Source organism: Gracilinanus agilis, chromosome 3 (genome assembly GCF_016433145.1).
Source record: "Gracilinanus agilis isolate LMUSP501 chromosome 3, AgileGrace, whole genome shotgun sequence".
Classification (NCBI taxonomy): domain Eukaryota; kingdom Metazoa; phylum Chordata; class Mammalia; order Didelphimorphia; family Didelphidae; genus Gracilinanus; species Gracilinanus agilis.
The window spans coordinates 680717576-680728368 of record NC_058132.1 but is presented as its reverse complement, the minus strand read 5'-3'; the positions used below and the strand labels follow the sequence as shown (position 1 = coordinate 680728368).

General features: G+C 37.4%; 1 protein-coding gene across 4 annotated transcripts in view; it reads right to left on the bottom strand.

Moving 5' to 3' along the window:
* Positions 1-250: 250 nt before the first annotated feature.
* FXR1 (FMR1 autosomal homolog 1) overlaps positions 251-10793 on the bottom strand; it is a 34226-nt gene continuing 23683 nt past the window's right edge. For 2 of the 4 annotated variants that reach the window (XM_044670949.1, XM_044670951.1), the window contains 5 exons: positions 9258-9461; positions 7631-7831; positions 6877-6957; positions 2594-2685; positions 251-1279 (listed from right to left, as the gene is read on the bottom strand). In XM_044670949.1, coding sequence (XP_044526884.1) covers positions 1103-1279; positions 2594-2685; positions 6877-6957; positions 7631-7831; positions 9258-9461 — 755 coding nt within the window. In that variant the 3' untranslated portion in view covers positions 251-1102. The remainder of the gene's footprint in view (positions 1280-2593; positions 2686-6876; positions 6958-7630; positions 7832-9257; positions 9462-10793) is intronic. The other 2 variants (XM_044670950.1, XM_044670952.1) reach the window with 1 other exon arrangement.

The following is a 10793-nucleotide window of genomic DNA, read 5'->3' as shown; positions in this document are numbered from 1 at the left end:
TCTTAGGAATAAAATTTTCAAATCAACTGTTCATACTATACACTATCTTAAGGGTATTTATCATTTTTAAATTCAAGAGAGAAAAATCTCATTTATCAATCATATCCATAATCATCCTAAAAGGTATTATATTTTAAATATTTTAAATCATATTTATAAATTAGATTTTATGATTAGCAAAGGGAAGCTTCTCTAGACCTATCAGTATCTTTTAACTTTGAACAACTGGGGTAGAAAGTAAAAGTTAAAATCCAGCAAATGGAAGATCAAAGTTTATTTTTTACTACCTGCATACAAAAACATATTGCACATCAAACAACCAAAACAAAAATAAAAATACTCTACTAAGGACTAACATATGTAGTTTATACAGAATAAACCTTCTGGAAATTGATCTTTTCAGTAGTTCAGGTTATGTCTGAATGGACATGACTAATTCAGCTTAGTGTTTTAACTAAAGCTATGTTTGATTTTTAAATACTGTACAGTTTAATAAATAAACCAAACAAAGCCTCAATGTAGAACAGTCACTGCCAATATCACCCAGTGTCCCTGCAGTTTGAGAATTTAACAAATGTATTCCAGTGGTCTGCAGCTTTTTTTCCTCTACATACAGCATTTAAAAAACATGTATTAAAACAGACCAGTTTCCAGACTAAACTAATGGAGAAATTACAATTCAGTGCAAAATATTTTAGACTGCATTTCGTTCTAGTTTTCCTCAGGTGAAGAAGTGGTTGCATATTATTAAAAATGTAACAAAAGCAGCTAATGCTTTCATAAAGAATATTACGTTAGGGATCCCCCCTCCCCCCATCTCTGCCATATTTCGAAAACAAAATAACATTTCCTATAGCCAGCAATTCTTTTTAATGTTACATATACTATCTCAAGGCACATCTGATGATATATTTATAACACAGTAGGTGTCAAAGAATGTTTTAACATATGATTTCTTCAGGATCCCTCCCCTTTCTGTATTCCAAATGGAGGAACTGAAAGTGCGGTGTCAAGACTGGCGATCCATATCCTATCTTTGGCAAGCTGTACGAGCACTATTGTAAAATGTAATGTAAAAGAACTGTAAACTAGCAACTCCCGTTTATGACACGCCATTGAGCACAGCAGCTTCCTCAGGAGAATTCTCTTCTTCTTTCAAGATGCCAGATTTCTCTTCTTCGGGGCCATGCTGCAGTTTGGGCGTGTCGTCGCCAGACGCACTTGTGGGGCCATTGACGGCCTTTTCTGAAGGCGCATGCTCTTCAATCACGTCTTTTGCCTGCCAAAGGGAGACAACTTTTTCAACTTCATTATAAATGTAATTTAGGGCTGAGGAGAAAAAGGGCTAGTGAAAATGTTCTAGTGACTAGGAAAAGCATGGAAGAACTTCACTTCCCTCTCCCAAATGGCATCAAGCTTAACGATGAAAACCAAAAGACACTTCTATACCTCTCACTGTTCAGACACTGTGCTCCTCAAGTGCCTGGTACTCACTTCCTCATATCCCATTTTACTTAAAAGACATTGAAGGTCTCATCATTCAGGAGACCTGGGCGCAAGGACCCCTTTCTGCCCAACTCAGGCCACCCCACCCCAGCCTGACCCCTACTGGGGCAGACACATCTGTTGAAACCCTGAACAGTCCAAGGAGACCTCAATGCAGCACGGGTGTGAAGGCATTTTACTCTTTCAGGAGATAAGAAGTCAAGCGTCCATAACTCATATCCATAGAACATCCTTCAAGGCCCCATTTCTCTTATGACTAAGAAGAATTATATCACAATGTATATACAGTAAGGAACTCACTGTTAAAAGGAATCACCTTTTGTTAAGTGGATAATCTTCCTCTCATTCATCTGTTTTGTAAATCCAAATTGTGTTCAAATTTGCTTAATGCAGGGTACACATGTATTTAAGATCTGAAACCTAAGATTTCAAGATTCCTAAGATTCATTATTTGAGAATGAGTTACATGGAAATAATTTGAAGCATAGATCATTAGAGCTGGAAGGGAATTTAGAGATCACCTAGTCCAATGCCCTCACAAGTGAGGAAACTGAGGCCCAGAGAGATCAAGTCACTTGTCCCAAGTAACACCATTAATCAGTGATGCAACTGCCCCATGAGGCTCATGCTCCTGAATACCATCAGTTCAGTGCCAGACTCCAATATGTTGCCTCCCCTTCTCATATAACTTATTTCCCAAATTCAGGTGGGATGATTTATTCCCAAGAATTTTTTTTGTAACTTTGAAGTTGACAAATAATAAAGAAAATCAAGTTTGAACTTGATGACAAACACAGTGCTTCAATGTAATTTTTTGCACTTCCTTTAATGCACACCTAATAAATCATAGTTACCTGGTATCAAGCACATTAGCAAAGAATCCTTTCTCAAAGGAAAGGAATTTCTATATGCTTAAATTATTAATGTAAGTAAGCTCCACGAGGGCACAGAATGTGTCTGTCACACTTGGATTTGTAATCTCAGTGCCCAGCACCCAGTAGATGCTGAATCAATGCCTACTGTTTGTAAGTATCACACAATGCGAATTACAGAGGAAAGGGGGGGCTACAGATTTAATTCTGCTTACCATTTCTTTCTTGTTTTTAGTCAAAGTTTCCCTTGGCAAGTTTCTTTGTCTGCTCTGAGACTCAGCTCGGGATATATAATCTGCAACTGTGACTGTTAGAGATGAGAGAGAAAAATTACAGGTACTGAAATATAACAGAACATTCCAAAATGTTCTGGATTTAAAGGGCAGTTCCACTACTGAAGGAAGACTAGTAACAGGTTTCCCATTTTTCTATGACTTAAGTATAATGGATAGTATGCCAAAATTAATGAAGTGTGAATTTGTTATCTGTTAGAGCTTATGGCTGGTGAGTGGAAGAGAACGTGGGCAAGTCATTCTTTGCCAAGCACTCAGCCATGGTTTTCTAGCTACTGATGGCAGATAAGCGAAGTGTTGAGGAATAAGGATTGTGGTATAAAACTGACCCCCACACCCCCAGATCCTACAGTGAAGAAGGAAAAATAGTTGACATAAGCAATGTAAAAGAAGTAGAAACTGCCAACCTTTCTTTGGACACCCCAATCTCCCAACTAATTTCACCTGCTGAGCAGAATTTTAAAATTAATAAGCTACTAATTCACCTCCTACACCCTACAGCAAAATCAAAAAACAAAGTCCTAGGAATACTAAATTGATGAATTTTTTAAAAGAGACATTTTTAAAAGCTGAGAAACTCGATTCAAGTTTAAGGAATAAATTACACAGCTAAATCCTGCACAATGTGTTTGCAAATTTACACTTGTCAAAAATAGTGATGCAGGAACAATATTCTTATAAGTGGAGATATTTAATCAGAAAACTCAAATTATAACAGATATGCAAGTTTGTTTTTTTAAAAGGCTTTTTAAAAAGCACAAACAACATTTGCATATTTTACCACTCAGTGCCAACATATTGCATCCAAATCAGGGAATATAGGTACACCAATAAAAAGCATCACAAGGAATTACGCAATAAGCAGTTGCAGGGCAACATGCTAATAAATGGGCCAACACTGGCCTATGGACACATCCCTGAAGACAGAGGAGAGTACAAAAGGGAATCCTGGAATCACTCTCCTGGCCCTGCCACCTGAGGCTGGCTTGGGGATGATGAGACTAAAAAGTGCCAGCAACATACAACACACTTCAACCCCAAGAGGAGCAAACCTGAACATCTGAGGAGGTCCTGTGGCCAGAGAAAAACCTAGAATAATACCATGATGCTCTGATATGTTCAAAATAACTGAAACAACTCCACGGGCAATTGTTTACTACCTATGATTGTTGACATCAGGGTGTAACACTGTTATTCAAGAGGAAGTGTGGATAAACTTCTGTGTATGTGTAGGAAACTAGAAACCAAAGTAGAAAGAATTATATGTATGGGGGCTGTTGACTACAACGACAAGTAACGTTGCATAAAAATTATGAGATAATCCTCTTGAAAGCTACAAAATAGGGGACATTTGTCGATCTCAGGTAACAGACATCTGTCCCTAGTGATACTGTTTTAAGGAGATTGAGTGGGAATCTTAGAACTACTGATTTCAGAGAAAAGCAACTTGCCCAGTCACGGAGCTAGGATGTGTTCAAAGTAAAACCCTTAAATCTTATGATATATCAGCTTCCTCTATAAATTATACCACAATGCCTATTTAAAAACACTAATTGAAAAAGCTTCCCAATTGCAAGGAAAACTCCAAATAGTTATTTCATTTTCACAAAATCTAAATGTGACTGCTTCAATGTAAATACTAACTTTAATCCAATAATTTCAAGTATTCCCCTCCCCATTATGAGTTAGTTACATTATTTGGTTCCAAGCTCTGAAATAGTAATGTACAAATTAAAGGTCCAGTAATTGGTTTACTATTTCAGACCCCAGAATTTTTCCTCACAAATACTTGCAAAATAAAGATTTCCATTTGAAAGCACCTCCTGCTTTTTACATTGCAAATGTGCCGACCCTCAGCACAACTAAAAAGGAGAATCAAGTGTCTTACAATATGTATTTATTGCCTTTTCAGTTAAAATAAAATGCTTTGTATTCCTTGGAAGGCTCTGTGCGTATGTGTGTATGTGTACTCTCTCACACGCATCCCTTTACAACTGGCACCATCAATTTCAAAATGGTCCTCAGCATTACTTTGCCATGTTTCTGGGTAAAACTAATCAGCTTTCTGGAGTTTTCATACTGACTTAATTCTCATGAGAGTAAAAGAGCAGCTACTCTGATTTTACTACGCCGAACAGGAAGTTTTAGGAGTTGTTTTTTTCTACAAATGTTGGACAGGGCATAGATTAAGTTCAGATATTAGAATTAGAGAAAGAGCCAGGTACTTTTTCTATTCACCATTCAAGGCAGGTAGGAGGCAAGCAGTTTGTCTAAGAAGCTCAATATATTGGATTGGGTCTATTCAAAAACAGCTAAAGTCTAGTTTTCCATAGCCTAAGAACCAGCCATTAGTATTTCCTTAAAACAATCTAACTGCTTGGTCAATTTTAATTTCAAAAATGAGCCTGAAGCACAATTTGGAGAGACCTTCAGAATAGGACTTATTCCTTTGTCCAATCTTTTGCCTAATTTAAAATCCATGCTGAAGGATGATGAAATAGGGAATGAGTGAGGGGGTGGAATATACAAAACGGTTGCATTTTGTTGTAAAAAATGTATACAAATTGCAACGGTCTTATTTTTTAATTGGACCTGTGATTTCATGAATGACAGAAGCTACAGAGGGGGAACTCACAGTACCTTCTTTAAAATGTCAGACTCCTAAGAGGACTATCTGAGTCACAGTCAATATACCTTGGAGGCAGGATTAGAACCCAATTTTCCCAGGCTGATTCAATTTCATTAAACCAAGTTGGCTCTTGTAAAATATATCTTAGAATATTTAAAATATGTGTTAGAAAGTCAAATGCCAATAGATGTGTTCTGATTTACTGTTATTGTACCAGCAAGAAATGCTTTTCTTCCAATGCTGGCCCCTGTGCCTAGAATCCAAGGCCCTATGTTCCCCTTCCTTTCATTTTGCCTTCACTTGTAGGTGCCTGAGAACAAGGTAGGGCCCAGAAGTAAGGGCAGGCCCTGAAGAGTGTGGAAAGAGGCAAGCTGGACCAAAGGGGCAAAGCGGATAACAAAGTACCTAGATCAATGATCACAGACTTGAAACAAAGTGAGGGTGGAAATATGTCTTTCCAAATTTGGGAGCCACTATAGAAGAATGGAGGACCTTGGAATACCCTGTGATTGATAAAATGGATTTGCTGTAGGAGTGTAGTGTCCAATTCCCTTTCAAAACCCAATGCATCACAAAATTAAAGCTATCAAAAGGACCATACTACACATAAAACTTTTGACTTCATGAAATGCATAGGTCCTTTTTTGATTTTTCAACTAGTTTTAAAAGCTTTACCAGTTGTGCCATGGATTTTTATGCCCACAATATTTAGATTAAATACTAAGGGTATTGGCATATTCAGGATTTATTTGGTTGGGGAGAACCACGAAAAGCTGTGTTATGAAAAAAATTCAAAAATTGCTCAATTTAAAAGGGTTTATTTCTGGCTTACACAATTTCTTCACTGGAACTATACATGTGATTTCTCTGAACATAAGAAATAGAAATGTGCTCAAAACAACAGACAGAGCAAATAATTTCCTTTAAAGTACAAATCATGATCATTTCTTTTAAAATAAGTTAGCATTCTTTAAATTAGGTTAAGTATTATTAATTTTAAAAAGGTTAGTAAGTATAAAGGGAATCACACACACCATAATAACATAACATGCATTTGCCTTGTTAGAAAAAAGGGACACTTCATATTTGTTTGTTTGTTTTAAAAATCATTGTAATGGCCCATAAAAATGAGGTGTTGGATCCAGGTCCAATAATCAGGCACCACCATGCAAGCTGCCCACACGTCAGTCCATCTCAATCACAATCTAGAACACACTCCAGGGGACCAGAGCAGACTTCCTTCCATGTCAAATGTGAAGAGTCTGACAATTATGCCAAAATTGGAGGAGGGAAAGGGAAATGGAGTGGGGAGGGTGAGATATTCTTCTTATAAAATTTATTTGTATAGGGCTGGGACATGGAGGAGAACAAGACAAAATATTAGTTCAATTAGACAGGTTATTAAACACTTATTGTGTCTTATTAGTCGAGTCAACAATTTATGCAATGCAAATCTTCAATGTATATGCACACACATGTGTACAGTTAAGTAGAAAATAGATATTTTTTAAAAGCAGACATGACATTTTTTCATGCTTGTGACCTGATGTTATCAACAGGTCCACACTCAAGTTACCTGGCTGTCTATCTTCTGCCTGACCCCTGAAGCGACGCCTGCGGCTACGATTGCGTCGCTGGGGTTTTTTTTCACTATCATCTGCAATTGCAAAGTTTACCATGAACTATTCTGACAATAAAAAGTCTTTCCTTCAAAGATTTAAGGGGGAAAGAGAAATTGTTTAAACACACACCAATGATAAACAACATACAGTACTTTCATGAAATACACTGCTATACCTTAAACACTCTACAAAGAGATGATAAGTTGAATATAATCTACAGATTAGGGGATGTACAACATTAAAGAATCACATACATTCCTCAAAACTACTGAGGAGGTATAAGGCCATGTCATCTAGGGGATTATGGGCAGGGACAGTTTCTATAATTCTGACATTTTAGCCTGCTCTTACAAGCACACATGTAAATATGGACAGAGATCTATACACCTCCACCAGTGAGGCATTGAGAGAAATATGAGCTCATGTTCCAATTCTGACATTTTGCTCTCTAATTTGGGATGGTGTCTGGGGAAGGCATCTTATCAGGGCAATGAGGGCTGGGGGTGCCTTATATTGCTTTAATACTTCATTGATTTAACAGCAGCCCTGATAGGCACTCAAGTCATCCCACCCACATTGACAGAGCCAGGGGATTTGGCTATAAAACACTTACCAATACTGCTTACAATGTGTTCTCAACTACAATTCAACTAGTAAGTCACATTTAAAACTTCACAGATGATCTATGTACCTAAGTGTTTTACATACCTAGACCATTTTCATTAACAGAAGCAGTGTCTGACTCTGTCATTCCGTCCATGAGGACAGCATCATCATCAGTCCTCCGTCTACGAGACCGCCGGCGGCGGTTAGTGCTGTGATGGGACTCACTGGCATCGGTGTCTGCAGTCTGATCGGATTCTGTGTTATCAAGCAGGCTGTATGGATTGCTGTCTGGGTCCTTAAGCACTACATTTTTGGGGGGGGAAAAATGCCCCAGTTAGGACTTTTATCTTCTATGCCACAAATTTCACTAAAGACCAAATATTTGAAAATAAAAGATAAAGTTTATGCTATCAAGTGTTTTTCCAGGTCCAGAATCTGAAACATGTCAATTCCATTGTTTTCTCTAGAGTTCAAGTAATACCACTGTATGACTCAAAGAAAGTTTCCCTTTGACAATTACAGGTAGATGGCTGCTTCTTCACCCTGTTTTTAACAGTCAAATCCTGGGTAATCAGGAACAACTTACTCCATATTTGATGACCATGGTTGACATTACTCTCAAAAGAAAGCAACTGCAACAACTCCACGAAGAAACAAAACAAAGTCTGACGTTTTAGTAGACTTATTCACTAAAGATTAGATAGTCTGGGAAAAATTTATTGCTGTTTTAATTTTTAAGCTATAGCATATAAACTACAAAGTTGATTCAAACAATCACTATAACTATAGTGAAGAAAACTGATAAAATAATTGGACTTTCTACGGCCTTTTAAAGTTTTTAAAGCTACTTACATACAATTAAGGATTGCCTCACAGCAACCCTGCAAAGTCGTTACTTTAGGTATTATTTATATTTCTTTTTTAGAGATGAGAAAAAGGAGAAGCTCGATTAAAGTGACTTGGTTATTCGGTTTTGTCTTGAGGATGAGATTCAAATTTAGGTATTTCCTAATTCCATGTACAACATTCATGTGATGCTGTCACTTCAGTGAACTAAATAACACACGAAGTAGATTATAAGACATTCAGCATACGCATGTGCACACAAAAAACACCACATTTTCTTATAGGAACTACGGAGCATACCAACATAACACTGAGTGACCAAAGAATTCTGCTAAGGACATTCATGGAGGGTAACAAAGATATAATGGGGGGTTGGGGGGTGCGGGGGCATGGCGCACACATGCATGCACCACAGGTGATGCTTAATAGTTCTGAATTATTATCTTTTTAAATAAACTTCAAAGTGGTATCTATGACCTTTCCTTGTGATAAGAGCATATAATAGAATGAAAAAATTTCAAGTGAGGCCTTTTGGCCTAAGTTGAAATGAGACATGTAAGAGTGGACTATAGTGTTAAATGGAAAATTATGACCTGACTTATTCATTCAGTATGTAAATAATTAAATCTTGGGCTCATATCATTCATTTCAACATAAAAGTTGTGAGTCTCACACACCCATTAATTAACTTAGTGTATACACTAGTCTGCTAAATGGAGATCTTTCTTAGGCACACTGTGAACATCCCCTGTGTCTGCTGAACATATCCCTTGTGTAGCCCTCACCTTTTATTTATAACAGAAGCAGTAGTTAATATACCTAGAGGTTTGTGCCAGCTCTCAGTTTTCAAAAGAAATGGCCCCAACATGGCCGAGCATATTACCAGAACTAATTGACGACTTTCCACCGCGTGGTCCCCCACGCCCACGACCCCCTGAAACGCTTCGGCCTCTCCCTCCAGGGCGTCTCCGGCTGTCCCGCTGGTGTCTGCTCTCACGGTCATCTTCTCCGGCCAGTGACCAATCGCTCAGCTCATCTTTACGCTCGGACTCTGTTTCAGAGGGGTTAGACAGTTCGGAGTTTGTGCCTGAAGTGAAAAAGAACATAAACCAATTGGATTGAGACAATGTACACTTTAAGTCAATATTTGCTTAGATGTCAATAACTACCTCAAAACAAAATATAATGATGTTAACTGCTCAACATATTGAAATAGCAAAATACTCTTGACAAATAAAGAAGCCATTATCAGCAATTCTAAAAAACTATTTTTCAGGCAAATCTGATACCAAAAGTCGTAATATGTGCAAAGTGCCACATTGCTAGAATATAAGATTTATGAATTTTATTGTTAGATATGAAATGTTCCCAAAGATGTAGTGTATCATAATTATTAAGAATTTAAGTTGCCTTTATGGATAATAGGAATGCTAGGAATAATAAGCCAAATTGATGGCTACTAATAGGTATCATTTATGACTTTCAGTAAAGTTTATAAGTGGAAACATAAAGTTAATGCCATTATTTACCATACATTTCAGATTTCTATGAAATTTTAATGTTTTCTACATGACCAGTCTTCTTTCCAATTTCCATGCCTTCCCCAAAGTCCTCTCTATTTAAAAAGATGCCCTGTCCTTCACGTATATAAATCTTACCCGTTCTTCACAGTTCAGGTCTATCTGTTCCTGCCCCAGCTCACCACTCTCCACAATTCAAGGATAAGACTGTCTAAAAATCTAAAAGTTAGTGCTTAAATGTGTATTGTCTTTTGATACCTTGGGTTTATTTTATGGACTAGAAATCCTGTCCCCTAAAATATACCATAGGTTCCATGAGGGTATCAATCTATACATCTTCAAAATTGCAGATGCTCCCAAATGTAAAATGCCACAAACTCACTGATGTGGGCCATAGTTAGAGTTTCCATGAGCTTCCTATGTTTTCCAGGCATCTCCTCTGAACAACCCAAGCCTCTCCAGCCACATAAAAATGGACAACTTATAAATACTGAGGTTGCTTAGCAACTACTCCCAATTATGCATCTATTACATAAAAGGTTTAACCATTTTAATAGCTTTTGTAAAGAACCAAGAAAATCTCTTCCTTTCCTACCTCTCCCCTTTGTTAACATGACTCTAAAAACATCCTTTTCACGAGCTGCTCAGTATTTGATTTGACCGCTATAACTCAGAAGTGACAAAGAGAAGGTGGCAAATTCTAAGTATACCAAAAGAAAAAATGTGAGATTACATTCAATTAAGATTAAAAGGTCTCAATGCTCCAAGGTAAAGAGCTCTATAACCTGAGAACTTTTATCAGAAGGTCTTGTGGTTGGCCAAGATAACAATGACTATAACCTGAGGAGAAGCTGAGGCGATCTTCAATACAATGGAAACAAGCCTTTGTTTTTGCTTTT